At 50.1% G+C, this 19,096-nt stretch overlaps 1 protein-coding gene across 1 annotated transcript in view; it reads right to left on the bottom strand.

Annotated features, from left to right (window-relative positions):
- Positions 1-19,096, bottom strand: part of LOC146197355 (glutathione hydrolase 1 proenzyme-like) — a 56,224-nt gene that overhangs the window by 10,745 nt on the left and 26,383 nt on the right. Inside the window, exons 9-10 of the mRNA XM_084597174.1 lie at positions 10,390-10,574; positions 7,752-7,986 (exon numbers count right to left, since the gene is read on the bottom strand). Coding sequence (XP_084453300.1) covers positions 7,752-7,986; positions 10,390-10,574 — 420 coding nt within the window. The remainder of the gene's footprint in view (positions 1-7,751; positions 7,987-10,389; positions 10,575-19,096) is intronic.

Genomic DNA, 19,096 nt, shown 5'->3' with positions numbered 1-19,096 from the left:
CATGCTCGACCGAGAAATCGGAACTGCTTCGAGTGTGGAGAGGCAAACAAAACCGGACCGTCACAACCAGTGAGAACCTGAAACTCATCTACCTGGAAGGAATGCCCATCCCGGAAAAGACAACAATAAGAATAATAGGTATGTGAGTTCAATCGAACCAACGCAGTAGTCACGCTTTTACCATGCTCAAAACAACAACGCTACAAGTGACACGCATGATCACTCGCATCACCAACAGGCAGCATGGCATGCGCGAAGAGGACACACTAAAACTAGTTCGAAACCTGGTAGTGAGCCGAATTATGTACAACCTGCCATACCAGTGCCTCAACAAGAGTGAAATACAACAAGCGGATGCCCTGCTACGCAAAGCGTATACGACGGCGCTCCGATTACCGCGCAACACGTCTACCGAAAAGCTCATGGCGCTTGGATTGCAAAATACATTCGGTTGTGCAGTGGTAAGACGCCCGACTACTGTCCGGAGTTCCCGGGTTCGAACCCGACCACGGCGGCTGCGTTTCGATGGAGGCGAAACGAAGTCGTGTCCGTGTGCTGTGCGATGTCAGCGCACGTTAATGATCCCCAGGTGGTCGAAATTACTCCGTAGCCCTTCACTACGGCTCCCCTTTCTCTCTTTCCACTTTCACTCCCACCTTCATCCCTTCTCTTACGGCGCGGTTCAAGTGTCCACATAGCAAGTGTGACAGATACTGCGGCTTTCCCTTCCTATGAACCATTTATTAAGAACTACGCGAGGCGCAGCTTGAGTCGCAAAAACTCAGGCTGCTGCAGACGACTGGAAGAGCGCTCTTACAGAGACTCGGATACTGTGAGAAGATGCGAGAAATAGCGAGGACGGTAACGATCCCCGACGAACTTCGCAAATCCCTCAAGGTAGCTCCAATCCCGAGAAACATGGACCCTAACCTCCACTAAGGTAGAAGAGAAGCAAGGGCCGATTTTATTCAAAAAACATAAGCTCCCCAAGACACGACCGTGTATGCAGAAGCGTCCTCGAGAGGAGGTCACAACAAAATTGCAGTGGCCACGGTGGTCGATTCGTCTCTACGCGAAGTGACCAGCGCCTCTATCCGACACTGCACAGTAGCAGAGGCCGAGGAAGTAGCCGTTGCTCTAGCGGTGGCTAAGGCCTGTAGAGCTGGGCGGTCGCTAACGATACTGACGGACTCTCAAACAGCCTGTCGAAATTTCATGAATGGTAGGATTGGTCGTCACGCGCTTCGTATACTCCTCGAAGCGAGCGACATAATTAAAAACCACGAAGAAAACAAGACCAGACACAAAATTATATGGGTACCGGGGCACATGGGGGTGGCAGGGAACCAAGAGGCTGACAGGATAGCTCGAGCATACACCACTTACCGAGCATCCGAAGAGTCCGCGGAAATTTTGCCAGCACCCAAGGCATACTCGGCCATACTAGAAAACTATAGAGGAAGAAGAATGCGATATCCCCCACCGCACAGTTCTCTCACCAGAGAGGAAGCTGTCATATGGAGACAATTACAGACGGGTTCATACCCAGACCTACACATACTAAACAAAATGCACCCTACCATATACGCTGACAGATGTCCGTGGTGCGATGAAAACCCGACACTATATCACATCAAATGGGCCTATAAAACATAGATGTGGTCCCCAAAATTCGAAACCCGAGTGCGGAGCAATGGGAGACTCTGCTGTCCAGCGACCGCTGCGAAGACCAGCAAGGTCTGGTACAGCGAGCCCAACGGGCGGCAGTAGCCAGCGGAGCCCTGGACTGAGGGCAACCGACCATTGTGCAAAAGTGGACGAAGTCGACGGAGAAGACTTATGGATTCAACAAGCAGACATCTCTGAAGACGTCCCAAAACCGCCAAGTAATATAGGGCTAAATAAAGTTTGTCCTCCTCCTCTGGAGAGGCTAAACATGACACTGGGGCAGGTAGGTCACTGCCGCTTGCGGCGGGGGCTAGCCAGCCACCAAATGTTTATCTGTTGTAGGCCGTCATTGCACCCGCCACCGCTTCGGTGGTGGACAACGGCTGTTGTTGCGGCACGCGTTTCTTTTCCTCTTCCTTTTCTTTCTTCTCTATTTTCTCTTCTGTCTGCACAAGTGTGCTGTGCGATGTCAGCGCACGTTAAACATCCCCAGGTGGTCGAAATTACTCCGTAGCCCTCCTCTACGACTCCTCTTTCTCTCTTTCCACTTTCACTCCCACCTTCCTCCCTTCCCTTACAGCGCGGTTGTGGTGTCCACAGAAAACAAGTGAGACAGTTACCGCGCCTTTCTCTTCCTATAAATAAATCAGGCAGCGGAGGTGGCTGTTGTTATTGTTGTTGTGGCTGTAGGAAGAAGGAAAAGAAAATGCACGGGCCTGCTACTGGCTCTGTAGCTGAGCGACCTCCGCTGCCTCGTGCAGATAGAAGAGAATATAGATAAGAAAGAAAAGGAACAGGGAAAGAAAGACGCGCGCCGCAACAACAGCCGTCGTCCACCACCAGCGGCGGCGTGTGCAATGACGGCCTAGAACAGATAAAAATTCGGTGCCAGGCTAGTCCCCCCCGCAAGCGGCGGTGACCCACCTGTACCAGCCCCATCAGGGAGGTGGCCCAGCTGCCCCGCCGGGGTGGTGCAGTGGTAAGACGCCCGGCTACTGTGCCGGAGTACCCGGGTTCGAACCCAACCTCGGCGGCTGCGTTTCGATGGAGGAGAAACGAAGAGGCGTCCGTGTGCTGTGCGATGTCAACGCACGTTAAAGATCCTCAGGTGGTCGAAATTACTCCGTAGCCCTCCACTACGGCTCCTCCTTCTCCCTTTCTACTTTCACTCCCATCTTCTTCCCTTCCCTTACGGCGCGGTTGCGGTGTCCACAGAAAACAAGTGAGACAGTTACCGCGTCTTTCCCTTCCTATAAATAAATCAGGTGGCTCAGCTACAGAGCCAGTAGCAAGCCCGTGCATTTTCTTTTCCTTCTTCCTTTGCCCCGCCGGGATGGTGCAGTGGTAAGACGCCCGACTACTGTGCCGGAGTACCCGGGTTCGAACCCGACCTCGGCGGCTGCGTTTTGATGGAGGCGAAATGGAGTGGCGTCCGTGTGCTGTGCGATGTCAGGGCACGTTAAAGAACCCCAGGTGGTCGAAATTTCCGGAGTCCTCCACTACGGCGTCTCTCATAGCCTTAGTCGCTTTGGGACGTTAAACCCCGCAAACCAACCTACTGCCACAACAACAACAACAGTCAGCGGCCTGCTCTTTGAAGCTATATTAGAATGTCTTAGAATGCGAATATGCTTTCCCCAGTTTCTATATCCTCGACAGACCTGAGCAGAAGTGTGGATTGCTTGACAATTCAAATGCATTTCTGCAGCTTGTGCGGATTTCCAGATTCTCGGCGACGCGTGTCATCGCCGACCTATAAACCGCGATTTTGTCATTCCCCAGGAGCTCCTCGCTTCCCATCACCGACAAGAGCGAATCCCTGATACGACTGACATATACACCGACGCATCGATTACAAGCGAATTCGCATCTATGGCCTGGGTATGCGACGACAACCCTTCCCTTTCAGGCGCTTATGCCTGCCATCTACCTCAAGGTACCCCTCTTCACGCTGAATGAACTCCTCGCGATTTGGGGAGCCTTGTCAGGAGTGCCTTGCACCGGAACTGGGTCAATACGTATTCTTACTGATTCCTTTGAAGCTTACAAGGAAATCGCTACTCCGGGTTCACAAGATGCAACAGCTACGGCTATACAGCGCCTCCTTAAACGCCACCAACTCGCGACCAGAACTGTCGCTATTCACTGGACCCCAGGTCACTCGGACGAATCAGGGGGCAATGCGGCGGCACACGCCGCCGCTGCCTTGGCAGGTGGGATGTCCACATTTACTTCCCCACCCACCTTGCTTCATCCTTATTCGACCTTGGGCGGGCAACTCACCCCTTCTCTTGCCCTTATGCACTATACTCGGACCAGTCTTCGTAGCCTCAGTCAGCATCGCATGCAGGTGGCCACACCAGATCCGCCTTTTATGAGAAGAACCCACCTCACCTGAAGTCAAGACGTATTTTTGAATAAGGTCATCGCCCATGCGGCTTACACGCCCCGTATTATGGCCCGCTGGCGTCAGTATACGAAGAAAATGATTACGTGCCCCCACTGTACGACTCTAACCTGCGGCGGCATATCTCATTTACTTTGGGTTTGCCCTGCTTTTTCTACTGGACGCCCCGAGATCGAACCCTACAGCCTGAACTACCGTTCCCTTCTAGAAACTGATGATAACACACAGATATTTGCCAAGTATGGCTCGCTTAGTGGCCTGGTTAGAGCAATGTGATTCGAGTGACGACCGAAACAATGAAGATTATGTCTACTCCCCTTTACCCCCATCCATGGCCATGAGCCTTCCCATTCAATAAAGGACATTCAATCAATCAATCAATCAATTTCTGCAGCCTAGGTGTTTCCACGAATGTAGACAGATATACAAAGAAAAAAAAAACGCAGCCCCAAGTCTAACAGTTCATCCCCCACGAGTTTTCCGGATGGCCCATTCTACGTGCCTCTGTGCCTTTAGAAGTTAGCCATACATTTCTGGGGCATCCTAAGTTCGAAACTTGCCCGGTAGAATGCATGCATGAACAAAAATGAGAAACCATTTCAATATAAAGCAAAAGAAACTCGGGCGCTACTGAACAGCTGCGAGAATAAATCTGATCCAGACAGAGCATCCAGTTTGCAAGGATGCTCAAAGTAAGTGTTTTCTATTACACAATAAGATTCGAGTGACGACCTGTGCAAACAATGAAAATTCTGTCTACTCCCCTCTGCCCCCATTCATGGCCATGAGCCTTCCCATTCAATAAAGGGCATTCAATCAATCAATCTTCACGAAAAACCGACTGGGGGATAGCAAAGTGCGTACTCTGACTTCCAGTACCAGTTAAGCGGAGAATTAAGTGACGAGTTATTTAAAAAAATGAGCAAAAAAGAGATGTGCAATTTAGTATACATGGGGTTAGATGCGACGACAGGTCTGGTGTCGGCTTCATACAATAATAATAATTGGTTCACAGGAAGGGAAAGGCGCAGTATCTGTCACACTTGCTTTTGTGGAAACCTGAACCGCGCCGTAAGGGAAATGAGAAGTGGATAGAGAGAAAGAGGAGCCGTAGCAGAGGGCTACGGAGTAATTCCGACCCCCTGGGGATCTTTAACGTGCGCTGACATCGCGCAGCACACGGACGCCTCTTCGTTTCGCCTTTATTAGCACTGATTACGGGCGGGGACTACGACCCTATTTGCACCAATTGCGACTTTGCAGTAACGGTCACATTGCCACACACTCTTTGGGGATGTAGGGGAAGACCCCCCCCCCCCCTCGTACTTTACTGCCAGCTCCCTCCGAGAAGAGCTGGGACCTACTTCTTACGTGCTCAGACAAGGAGACGCGGCTGGCGCTTGTCTCGTGGGCCCAGCTGCGTCGCCCCCACCTCGGGGCCAGCTAGGTCAACATGCCTTAATGATTACTTTTTTGGCAATAAAGGTTGTTTCTCTCTCTCTCTTTCCATCGAAACGCAGCCGCCGCAATCGGGATCGAGCCCGAGTACTGGTTGTTGTTGTGGCTGTAGGAACAAAAGAAAAGAAAAAGCACAGGCCTGCTACTGGCTCTGTAGCTGAGCCACCTCCGCCGTCTCGTGCGGACAGAAGAGAAAATACAGAAGAAACAACAGCCGTGGTCCACCACCGAAGCAGTGGCAGGTGCAATGACGACCTACAACAGATAAAATTGGGTGGCTGGCTAGTCCCCGCCGCAAGCGGCGTTGACCTACCGTCCCAGCCCCCGGGCCAGGAACTGCCACCCTTCCTCCTCGCTCCCGGGTACTCCGGCACAGTGGACGGGTGTCTTACCACTGCACCACCCCGGCGGGGCCTTCATACAACTGAATTGTTCTAGTTTTACCCTAAGTTTTTTTTAATGCAACATTACTTCGCTATGTTCACAGATTTCTGTCCGCAGACCGTGTCCGCAGATCGTGTCCGCTAAATAGTGTCCGCAGCGGTTGTGAGTGATTGAGAAGTGGTAGAGGTTAATGAGTGGTGTCAATCGATAGAGGGTGACGTAATGTTTTTGCCGAAAATATAATTAGGTCAATAAGTTAACTAGGTAAATAATTAGAACAACTGGTTCACAGGAAAGGAAAGGCGCAGTTTCTGCCACGTTCTGTGGAGACCTGAACCGCGCGTAAGGGAAGGGAGGAAGGAAGGTGGGAGTGAAAGCGGAAAGAGAGAAAGGGGTGCCAGTAGTGAAAGGGGTGCCTGACGTCAAGGATTTGAAGTCACGCAACCGGAACTAGAGACAAAAAAAGGGCATAGGAAGGAATTGCCGCGCATTTTGAAAGTACCAAATACTAAAATGGGCAAACAAGAAGTGAAAAGCAGGCGAGTATGATGAAGCAGATCGCCGATGGAAGCGGATTATGCGGAGCACAGAGATATACGTCCGTCCTCGCTGGCCGAAGAAGTGAATTAAGCAACCAGAAGCAACCAACAGCATCACCCGTGCTTCCGCATTACTCCAATGCAGACTCTTCAGTGCTCTTTGATTTTTTTTTTTACGTACCGTTCAACGTTTAATTGTCCAATTTCATTTGCGGAATCTATCTGCCTCAGAACGGGAAGCTTCCAAGTGAACTTCGGTTTAAAAAGTGAAAATCACTTTTTGAATCATTACACTGAGTGTTACATCAGTCAACCTCCAACGCTGACAATGACAATGACAATGGATGGATGGATGGAATATTGGAGCATCCCCTTTGAAACGGGGTGGTAACAGTTGCTATCATGCTCATTTTGCTCCCTATGTATTAATTATTGTTTTAGATTGGTTATCTATACCATCATTTTATTTATTGGATTTCTGTTTCTATATTACTAACAACATTGTCATTTTTCTGCTTTTAAGCCACCAATCTTCCAGTCGTTTTTTGCTAGCTTCCACCACTGGTTTATTCACCCGACCACTGGTATCTCCAAACCCCAGAGTTACAGGAAGAGTGACTGCGCCTGCATCAACTTCCGGATAGATACCGTTACATTCGAGTATATGGTTAATATTTTCACGGGAGTTAGAACACGCGTCATCTTCACTGTTAAATTTTTGTAGCTGCGTGTTCTAAGGCACCCTGATCTAGCTTCAAAAAGTAGGGCACTGCCTCTTGAGTTTTCAAAGCTTCCTTCCTGATCTGCCTTTTCCACTTTCGGTATAATTCCACACACTGTTTCGTGAAGCCGATCCGACAGGTGGTCCAGCTGCATTGCGTCATCCGTCGCGGGGATGACGTGCCGCGCTGTGTGCGAGCTGCAGGGACGGTGACTTATTTCGATTAGGACAGTGCCATTTCTTCTCGACAGCTTTTCAGTCTGACTGCTCGACTTCTGCAAAGACGACGTATGGCTTCAGCGCACAACTTGGTTGCTTATGCGGCATATTCGCGCAACTCTGGCAAAGCCTATAGTAACCCTGAGCGTTTGCAATCTCTCGAAATCTCTAGCGCAGCATTATTTTCAGCGTGTGCAATCGTTCCTACAGCGTTGTTTCTGTCGGCTAAGGAATGTCATTTCAAGCATGCCAGAGCCTTCACACTGTGAATAAGGAATCGGCAGGCTGCACAATGACCGTGCCCTAGCCTACGAGGACCTTCATCGGCTCTCGCGGGCGGGCCTTGAATCCGCACCTGGCCAAGGGCCGATATTGCAGCCAGTCCTCCGCTTGCCCCCAGCACGGCGTGCAGTTTGGCTTTTCTGCTGGAATTGGTGACGATGGCGGGTACCATGAAGGTTAGCGGTCGCTTGCGTGGTTGCAGCAAGTTGAATGGCGTCTCCGTTGTCCCGAAAGTACCGCCAGGCTTCCCGAACGCGTCCATATAGTTGTTCATAAAGATGCCCAACACAGGGTACTTGGCGCCGAACCTGGAACAGTCAAAAAGAGCATTCACTTATTGATCCATAGCGGCGCGAAAATTATGATGCGGCTCAGTTAGGGACCAGTTAATTAGTTCATATAATTATATAAGCTGTGCTAAGACGCTTAAAAAAGGCGTCTTAACTCAGTATCAGCAACTATTCTACCAGTTCGAAAAGAGAGCCTGAGGAACACGAAAGACAGACAAGTGATCAAAGGCAATGTGGTCAAGCGGAGCGATATGTCTTCCTTGTTCGCGCGCTGTTCTCAGTCTGGAGAACCGATTTGCCCACCAACTCTTTTCTTCTAGTTCATATAGAATATGCTGTTCTCGTTGAAAAATTCCACATTTCCAAAATTTTTGATGCCCCTCCTCCGCCCCCGCTCCCTTATTATAGTGCAGAGAGGCAAACATGCATGCTGTGCAGTTATCGTTATCACTCAAAAATGACTCCCCACGGCTTTGCCTGACTGTGTTGCTTCCTGCTGAAAAACAGAATTATCGCTGACTGAAGTAGATTTACAAACTAATTACTCTAGTCCGCTCAAACTCTTACGTAATCATCGAAAAAGATGACTTGTTGTTCTGAAGTAACAAAGGAGTAATTCCTCATTGTTATCCACTCAAGCGCAGTCATACGGCTACAAATTAAAGCTATACAACTTTCTGAGAAACGTCGCCGTTGAAGAAAAATTCGTCTTGGTCCAGGGATCGAACACGAAACCACCGCCTTTTTACCTTTCCAGAGCTCACGGGGTAAGGAGATTGCTCCGGAAAGGCGGTGGTTCTTTGTATCCGTACGGCTGCGCTTGAATGGATGTCAGTGAGTGATTACTCCCTTATTACAAATCTACTACACCTTGGGGCGTTCTACCAAGAATATTCTACCAACACCGCTCCTAACCTAACCTAACCTAACCTAACCTCGTTCTCTCGACCTACCATCTGTCCTGCTGACCATCCTGGTTACCTCAACTGGTAGAGTCATGGGCCCGGAAAGGCTGGGGTCCCGGGTTCGATCCCCGGACCAGGACAAATTTGTCTTTGCGCGAAGTTTCTGAGGAAGCTGTGTAGCTTTCCTTTGTAGCTTATGACCGAGCTTGGGTGGATTTCAATGAGTAATTACTCATTATTTGTCCTCAGTGCCCACGTGAATTAGAGCCTGCGCTATGTGCCCAGTATATGATCAAAGCCCAGTAAAAAATCAGTTGGTACATGTGGGTTCGCAGCTGGTTTTAGTTGGAATAATGTCCCTTAAATGGGTAATCCGATTGGACTCCCAGTTTGAGCAATTGAGTATCCGAATGGTTTCTCATGGGACTAGGTCCAAACGCTACCCAAAATCGACTTCCGATTGCTCGCATTTAGATTTCAACAGGTTTCAATTGTTGCTTGAGCTTGGCAGTCAAAATAGACTGCAAAATGGACACTAGGGTAGCCTTATTGATAGATCATGTTTCAGCAGCATACTCTGTTCGATCAAGGTGTGACAAATGGTGAGCGCAGTCGGCTTTACGAATTGTGTCCAAGAAGTCTATCTACCACACACAATATAACCGTATAAACTATTACGCATATTGGACAAAAAAGGCGGAGCTAATACGGTTCCTAAAGAAAGATCTATCAGCAGCTTGACAAAGTGAATTGTACCCATTATCTGCACCACCAGCACCAGCACCACCACCACCACCACCACCACAATTGTCAAAATTAAATAGAAAAAACTGCACCGAATGAGAAATTCAACGCTACTGGTTCCCAGCAGCGTGATTATAAATGGAGTATATATACAGGGCTAGAATCATGTTCTCCGGACTTATAAAGTTTTAGTTCAAGCAATAAGTGTGATGTTTATCTGCTGGCCTTGATTTTTATAAAAAGTATATGCCATTCTCATAGTTTCAAATGTTAATAGGCACCAGGTACTGTGCCTCAGAGCAGTTCTCAGAAATAAGTTTTCATTTTGCACGCAAGAATACGCAAGTTAAACTGCAGAAATGTTTTTCATGTTGCGTATTTTGTGCAGCTCATTGTGAAGTGCAGTTTGCAAACATCTGCTGGGCGCAATAACTGCCTACGACCAAATGAGTTCAGTTGACTGAGTCCAGATGAGTGCGCCTGGTCGGGTGACGAAAAGCGAACCAATTTTAATGCTCGATAGGCTGCAGCTGAAATTTCCAATACTTTTGTTTTAATGGGAAAGAACATTCAAAACGGCTGCTTAGCTTGCTCAAGTACCACCATGCTGCCATTCTATTCAATATCCTCTGCTTTCTGGAATGTGGCGACACTGTCCGTGCAGCTTCTGGAGCTCAGCTAACAACAACAAGCTGGAAGAAATAGCCAATAACAGGGGAGGATTGGGGGGGGGGGGGGGGCTGTAACGTATTTTGAATAAATTACTGCTCACTCTGAGTTTATTCCCGTAGTGACCGAGAGTGCGTTGCCGTGAATGTCCCGGATGGAGAGATGTGCTCCGCCGAAGTCTTCGCCCATGTCGTAGCCCTTACCATACTGCTGCGTTCCCAGAGGTGTGCCAGTGTCGGGTCTCTGTTCAAAGCGAGCCAGTATTTCTGGAGAGAGCTTGTCTTGGTTCTGCGGTGCAGGGAATAGCAACGCTTAATTCAAAACAGGACGGACAAAAGCTAGTTGTGCTCAAATCGCACTAGTCGGCCAGTGTAGAGTTACTGAGCTCGAAGTCGTCACGTATCGGGCAAAATACGTGTTCCCATCAGCTTGCGAACCATGTGTCGTCACTGTCGCGTTCACAATTTGCGCCGAGGGGCTGGACATATTTACGACGTGGAAAATATATCGCAAATGGAAGCGCGAACTCGGTCCTGTTAGAGTGCGTGCTTCTAGGCTAAAACGGAGACTTCTCGAGAACGGTCTCGTGCATGAACCCCCCCCCCCCCCCCCCCCTTGCGAAAACATACAGTACGGTCCACTGTTAAAGGGAACGAGCGATCACGTCGCCTAATCTTCGATATTTTACCGGCGCGGCGACAGGGGACGAGGAACAAAGGTAAAATATCGAAGATAAACCAACTAGCTCAAATCTCCGTGTTACTACACGTCGCCTAAACACTTGGCAGAGAGCTGTCACCTACAAGTGGCGAGAAATGGTGGCACTACATGTGCATGCATGCTCGCGAACAACAGCCGGCCGTACTTACTGCGCATGCACTTCGTGCGATAATTTGTCGCACTCTATCTCGGAGATGCTTTATAAAGCGCGGCAGCCATGCGGTCTCCCATTCCCTTTAACATTGACCCGTACTGTACATTACAAACTGGTCGAGGGTACGAATCCCACGAAGGCATCTCGTTAGGAACGGAACCGCCCGCTCGCGCGAGCGTGAGTCAGGATCAGGGATCGTGTTTTAATAGTGTAAACTACGCGCTTTCCGGTTAACCGTTGGTTGGTTGGTTGGTTCATAGGAAGGGAAAGGCGCAGTATCTGTCACACTTGCTCTGTGGACACCTGAACCACGCCGTAAGGGAAGGGATGAAGGTGGGAGTGAAAGTGGATAGAGAGAAAGGGGGGGGGGGCGTAGTGGAGGGCTACGGAGTAATTTCGACCACCTGGGGATCTTTAACGTGCGCTGACATCGCACAGCACACGGACGCCACTTCGTTTCGCCTCCATCGAAACGCAGCCGCTGAGGCCGGGATTCGATCCCGTCCCTTTTCGTCTTTCCGCCGGCTCGCAGTTACATCGGTGCTGTCCCAAAAGTAACGAGCTGAGCAGGGAAGCTCGAAATCTTCGCTCGTTATTGGCTTGAGCTGACGGGGTATAAATGGCGATGCGGAGATGGTTTCGCTCTCGTTAAAGCATTTCAGTTTTGGTTGGGCAACGCCGTTTGTGGGAAACGGAGAGTAGATGGCCATTCTCTTTTTACGTGTGTACTTCGGCCTCGGTTGACCCGCGCCGCATTGCGAGGAAGAGGGCACATGCTTAGTCCGAGTTCGTTTTTGCTTTCAGTAGTTGTGTTGGATCGCGTGAAGTCTCTGCGCGTATTTAATTTAGTTTCGCTTTTTTTTCACTGTGTGTTGCCAGTTCACGTGTGTTAGCACATAGATGAATTTGGTTGTACGTTTTTAGGCGAAAGCCTTTTTGCCTCATCGTTGTCGTCAGCAAAAATGTCATGCTCTTGCAGCGGCTCTGATTGGTCGAGACGGGATGGCGTCATGGAGGTCTCGACCAATCACAGAGCACCACTATAGTATACGCGAATGCGTGCCTTATATGACCATATGGCAATCAATGACTAATCACTAAACTAATAATAGATAATCAATCGATTAATTAATTATAATTACTAAATATTTATTTATTACTTATTATTAATCACTAACTGATAACTAAATAGTTAACAAATACTAAGCAGTGACAGTTGCGCAAATAATAAATATTTTATTACTAATTAATGCCGCGCACGCGGTAAAATCAACCACACAACAGTAAACATAAAACTGCGAAGATACAAGGAGCGCAATCTCGTCGCTGCCAAGCAGAATTCACTGAATGAATGCACTCGCAGAATGTGAAAGAGAAGTCGCTCGCTTTACTCGTAGCAGCATTCATCGCTACATGCGCAACAGTCGCGTAGCAGAATGCAGCACTAAGGCTTTCGCCTTTCATCACTTTAGTCGCGAAAGTGTCCTCGAAGTTTTTCTTTTATTTTGTCCGGTCACGGGATACTAGCGTTGGATACAGTTTAGTGCTTTGCTTTGTGTATTACCGGGTCCCATGGGATCCGCTGGAACAACGGTGGTCCGCCTATCTAAGCGGCGCTGGGTATACTGTTGCTCAGGAGGAGGGCTGCCCATTAGAGGGCCTGTCCAATCGGCGGCGAGCCAAAGGATTAAGAGGACATTTGTTGAGAATCTAAGGGTTCTCGGCGACTTCATATAACTGGTACTCTAAAACTCTGTCCGTCTTTGCTCTAACCATGATATTCTCGAGTCTTTGTCGTCATCCTTCGCACCCAACCCTAATCAAGAAGGAGAAGAAGAAAAAAAGCTCTACTGGCCAGGTTCTGAGAAAACTCGTCCCCAATGTTTCTGGAAAAGATGCCCTAGAAAAGTGCTCCGCGGGACAAGAATCCTCAATTTGTATAGCAGAAAAATGTCCCCATATAGGTTCTTTAAGTTGTCACCATAACACAATCAAGAGTGTTATAAAAAATGGCTGAATGTGCAATCTCGCAGTGATCGGAAGCATTGCACGGAATAATAGGTGACATGAATGTATTGTTCCTGGTACCAAACACAAGCTAGATAAGGAGCACACGATTCTTACGTCAATTTGGACTAGTAGACGAAAATGCATAACGGAAATCATTGGTGGCACTCAAGACAAAAGTAAGTCTGTTGCGTTTCTCTTGCCTGTCGCTTGTATTCAGAGCCCTTTTTTGAGCCATATGTTGCTTCTCAATTCTTGCCCAACGAATTGTGAACGTACCGCAAGCAGCCCACTCTCTTGCCGTCGGGCGATCCTGGATCGTGCCATGCTGACCGGTGGTTCTTCCGCTAGAGGCGCTGCGTTGTTGTTGTTACGAACTTTATTTTTCCACCGATGTAGGAGGCCCCCTACTCCCCGCCCCCGGCACGCAGGCCTATGGGACGGAGGCCGGGGCCTCCGCGACTAAAGACAGGCGAAGTGACAGTGTTTCTTCGCGGCTTCAGCCGCCAGGCGGACAGCTTGCTGCTGGTTGGCGGGGGACTCGCTCCGCAGTAGCAGTTCCCAGGCTTCTCTACTGTTTATGTTTTCCTTGGCGCCAGGGGAATCAAGGCATTGCCAGATTATGTGATCAAGAGTACCCCTTTCTCCGCAGGTTTCGCATCTATAGTCCGCCTTTTCCTCCACTTGCGTGTGGAAAAGCCAGACGGGACTTGGGAAATTCCCAGCTTGCAGGCGCCGCCAAGCGACGGCCTCCTTGTTAGTTAGCGTTCGGTCCGGTGGTGGCAGGGACCTTCTGCTAAGTCTGTAGTGTTCTAAAATTTCCTTATAAGTTTGCAGCCTCTCGTCCATCCCATCGCAATCAGGCGGCTCTACGGCTGCCCGGAAGTAGAGAGCTCGGGCTAGCTCGTGCGCCGCCTCGTTGCCGGGGACGGACTCGTGCGCGGGGGTCCAAATAATTCGAATCTTTCTTTCAAGTTTTCTTTTCTCTAAAATTTTGGCTGCCTCCGTCGAGACCCTCCCTTTTCCAAAGTTCCAGACAGCTGTTTTGCTGTCACTAATAACTATGCTGGCTTCCGTTCCAACGCAAGCGAGCGCTATTGCAACTTCTTCAGCCGTGTCTACATTTCGGCTTCTAACGGACGCGGCGGCGGCGGGCACGCCGCGGCCGTTGACGACCACAGCCACCGCCGCCCCCGACTTCCCGCTAGCCGCGTCCACGTAGGCGACCTCCCCCGGCTTCATTTTCCCCGCTTTCTTTGCGAGCGTCTCGGCCCTCTTTTGTCTCCTCTCCTTGTTGTACGTAGGGTGCATGTTTTTAGGTAGGGGGGGCACTATTATATATTCGCGACACTCTCGTGGAATGTCTACTTTGTGGCTTGTTCCTCTATCTGACTGCAGTCCCACCCAGCCGAGGATGGTTCTGCCCGTGGTGGTTCTGCTTAATCTTTCTAGTTGCGCCATGCGCACAGCCTCCGCTAGTTCCGTCCAGTTGTTGTGCACCCCCATTTCGAGGAGGCGTTCAGTCGAGGTCGAGATGGGTAGTCCCAGAGCCCTCTTCGCGCATCGTCTGATGAGTGCGTCTATTCTCTGCCTTTCGTCTGATCTAATGTTTAGGAATGGTGTGGCGTAACATATGCGGCTAGTGATGTAAGCCTGCATTAGTTTCAGGAGGCTTCGTTCCTTAAGGCCCCGACCCTTTAGTGCGATTCTCCTGAACAGACCCGTGACTTGCGTGGCGTACGCGTTCAGTTTCTTTACCGTTGTATCGTTGTACCCATCTGCTTGTAGAAACAGCCCCAAGATCCTAATTTGTTCGACTTTTGGCACTATTTGGCCGTCTACTGTTACGCTGATGTTTATCTGGCGTTTACACCTGAGCGCCTTCGGGTTGTATATAAACAGTTCCGATTTTTGTGGAGAGCACGAGAGGCCCCTTTCAGCCGCGTAGGACACGACGGTGTCCGCCGCCGCTTGCAAGCGCTCCTCGATGCTCGCGTCACTCCCCTGGGTAGCCCACAGGTTGACGTCGTCAGCGTACATACTGAATTTCAAGTTTTCCACTTTCCTCAGTTCTGCCGGGAGGTTTCGCATGGCAACATTAAAGAGGAACGGGGACAGCACCGAACCCTGTGGCGTACCCCTGCTTCCTAGTTTGACGGTGGAGGATTCAATGTCCTGAAACTTTATCTTTATCGTTCTACCCGACAGGAAGTCTTTTACGTAGTCGTACGTTTTCTTTCCGACCCCCAATTCTTGGAGACCAGAAAGAATTGCCGCGTGTTTTACGTTATCGAACGCCTTTGTCAGGTCTAGACCTAGTAGTACCCTCGCGTCCCTGGTTTCGCTTTCTATGATATCGTGTCTCAAGCGGAGCATTACGTCCTGTGTGCACAGGCCGGGCCGGAACCCAACCATTTCGTGTGGCCACAGGTCGTTAAGCTCCATGAAACGCGTTAGTCGCGTTTGGACTACCCGCTCCATCAATTTCCCTATACAGGATGTTAGAGAGATTGGTCGTAAGTTCTCTAGTTTAGGGGGTTTGCCTGGCTTCGGTATCAAAATTACGTTTGCCGTCTTCCACTGTTGTGGGAGGCGGCCTCTGTCCCATACGATTCTCATGTACTTGGTGAGCGCGCGGATGGAATTATCGTCCAAATTTCGGAGAACCTTGTTTGTGATTCCGTCTGGGCCGGGAGCCGATTTTGTTTTTAGGCCTAATATTTCGGCGCGAACCTCCGCCTCCGTGATCGGCGCGTCTAGGGCCTCGTTTAAGGGTCCTTCGTAATCCGGCAGGGGTAAGGTTTGCGTGTCGCCTACGTACATGTTAATTAGTTTCGCCATGAGTTCCCCGTCCGTGCCCTCGAACGCGTGTCTGGCTTTCGTCAGTCTTATGCCCGATTGAGTTTTCGAATTGTCAGGATCAAGTAGGTGTCTGAGTAGGCTCCACATATTAGCAAGGCTCATGTTCCCTTCCATCTCGTCACACCTACTACACCAGTTTTGTTCGCAAAGTTTTACTGCGTAATCTTCAATCTCTTTGTTATATCTTGCTATCCTTCGCCTAAGGTTCCTGTTCCATCTTTGCGACCGGAGACGCCTCTCCATGCCGCATTTTGCTTCCCACATATGAAGGAGTTTGCTGTCAACCGTCACCGGCGCATCGTCCTCCCGTAGGGTCGTGGTTGCTTTCTCTACTTGTTTCTTAAGCGTCTCTGCCCATTGCTCTATGTTTTGGATTTCATCTCCCGATTCGCAGTTTTCTCTGATTTGCCTAAACCTGTCCCAATCGGTGATTTTGGGTTTTTTGAGGCGACGCGTTTTGACGCCCTTGCTGAGGGTGAGAGCCAGAACAAAGTGGTCGCTGCCAAAATTTTGAGCTGTGTTTTTCCAGACTGCGTCTCCCGTGTTTTTTCCTAAGGTAAGGTCCGGGGTGGTGTCTGCACAGACGCTGTTTCCCATCCTGGACGGACAGCTAGGGTCCGTCAGCAGGGTGAGGCCGAGCTCATGTATGTCCTCCCACAGTTGCCTACCCTTGGGGTCGTGTCTATTGTAGCCCCATTCTTGGTGGGCGGCATTGAAGTCTCCTAGAATTATAAGAGTATTGCTTCCTGCTGTTTTGATCGCTTTGCGGAAGAGGGCGCGGAAACGTACCTTTCTCTGCTGGGGGGTGCTGTACAAATTTAAGATGAAGAGACTAGCCTCTTCCTTGCGACCAGTGATAATTTCTATTAATACAGCTTCGATGTCTCGTGAGTTGACCTCATGCTCGACTACCGCTATGTGTCTTTTAACTAGCGTGGAGACGCGGGATTTTTCTCCCCGATTACCGTGGAACGCCTGATATCCCGATAATTTTGGTAGACCTTTTCCTGTTTCCTGAAAGGCTATAGCTAAAGGTTTTTCTGCGCTCTGCTCTAAGTGCTGTTGCAAGAGCGCTCGCTTTCGTTGGAAGCCGCGGCAGTTCCACTGCCACACCAGAGAGTCTTCATTTTTACTGCGCCTGTCCATTTTGTTGAATTGGGGTCACAGTCTTTTCTAATGTAGTTAGCCTCTCGGTGAAGGCGTTCTGCATCGCGGTGAATTGCGTCTGCATTTGATTTACCGCACCCATTAATTGGGTGAGGAGGGTCTCGATTCTTTCAAATCTTGCTTCGTATTTAGCGTCCAGTCTCCTTTCTAATGCCACCAGCGGATCCGTCTCGTCCCCTTTACGTTTTTGCGGGGGTGGCCTGATTGTTTCAGTAATCATTTTCTCCTCTTCATTATCCTTCTGCTCAGGGCGCGCGACTACGACCTTTGTAGGCGGGGAAGAGGGCATCTGTTTCTGTACCTGTTTTTGGGGTACCAGTTGGTTCCTCGGTGGAGGAGGGGGGGTACTCTTTTCCATTCTTAAATTTTGAATCTCTGTAGTGAGCATGCTGAGCATGCTCTTGAGCTCTCGATTCTCTTTTTCTAGTTTTTTAGTTATCTCGTCTGCCTCCCTATTTACCTGGGAACTGCTAACCGTGAAGCTTACCGTTTTTCGATCTTCGCTCGGACTGCGTCTGCGTGCAGGTGGTCCCCACGACGTCTTGGGGTCCCGTGTAAAGCACCCGGAGCTGCTGGCAGTGGATGAGTCGGCCAAGGTCCTCGAACTGGAGCGGCTTCGTCCAGAGCTGGAACGGTCCCTGGTACCGGAGCTCGAGCGGCGTCGCGTAGAGTTGGCGGTGGCTCCTTCCTCCAGCCTTGGGAAGTCCCCCTCTTTGGCTGTGAAGTGGTGGCAGTCCTTGCTGTTTGATCTCGATCTCCTTCTTAGTAGCCGGGGGTCCTCTTCACCATTTCTGGTTCTTGAGCGTCCCGCTCGCTCGCAGTTTTGCGTTGCATCAGCCAGTTGTTCCTGCTGACCCAGTTTTTTCTCCCAACGTCTTTTTTTGGTGATGTATGGGGTTCTATATATCTCCCGGCATCGCTTATCGCCGAGGAGGTGATTCTTTCCGCATAGCTGGCACCTGGGTTCGCACAGATGACCTTCTTTCGGGTTTTCCATGCCGCATCCGCGGCACTTTTTATTCGTCGGATCCGGACAGACGTCGTCTCGGTGTCCCATGCGCCCGCACGCGTGGCAAACTTCATATTTCTTCTTGTACAAGACGCATCTTTGCGCGAAAGGAGATAGGTACACCCAGCGCGGAACCTTCTGATCTTCGAAGAGGATTAGTATTGTTTTGGAGGTTGCTCCCAGTCTGCGAACACCGAGCACTGAAGGGTTCTCCTTTCTCCTGCGTATTCGCTCCAATAGCTCTTCGTTGGAATAGCGTAGGGGGACGTCGTGCACGACTCCCTTGCCACAATCTTCAGGCATAGCGGGATAGGCCTTTACTTCTATATTCTCGCTGCCGCAAAGAACTGCGCGCAAAGCCGCGTACCTTCTTCCACGCTCTTCGCTAGTAGTGGCGATTAGTATGGACTGTTGCTTTATATTTGCCGAGAAGATGTCGTTCTCGGCGTCCCTGAGCTCGATGCCGGCGGCGCGGGCGATCGATTCAGCCAGTTCAATCATTCCACCTTCTATTAGACGGCTGACTCCGCCCCGGGGGCGTATTATTATTTTTTCGGCGTCCTTCGGTATCTGCACGGACTGCTTCTCTACCGATTTTGCCGCTAGCTTTCTTCCGATGGCGGCCTTGTGACCTGTAGTCCGCCGCTCTTCATCTTTGGTCGCGGTTCGCGTTTCCTCTTCGAGGGGCACTACGCGGCCTTTCTTTTTCGTAATAAACCAAGTACCCTTAGTTAGCTCCGCGGGGTCGATAGTCTCTCCCTCCACCAGCTCCATTGCGTTGCTCATGCTCTTCTGTGGCTCCCGCCGCCGAGAGCGTCTTTCTTCTGCTAGGCCTATGGGTAGGCCTAGCGGTCCCGCGTGGGCCACCGAAAAATAGGCAAATTAGTGTGC

Source organism: Amblyomma maculatum, chromosome 3 (genome assembly GCF_055883805.1).
Source record: "Amblyomma maculatum isolate TAMU_Amacu chromosome 3, ASM5588380v1, whole genome shotgun sequence".
NCBI lineage: Eukaryota > Metazoa > Arthropoda > Arachnida > Ixodida > Ixodidae > Amblyomma > Amblyomma maculatum.
This window is presented reverse-complemented; position numbering and strand designations above follow the sequence as displayed.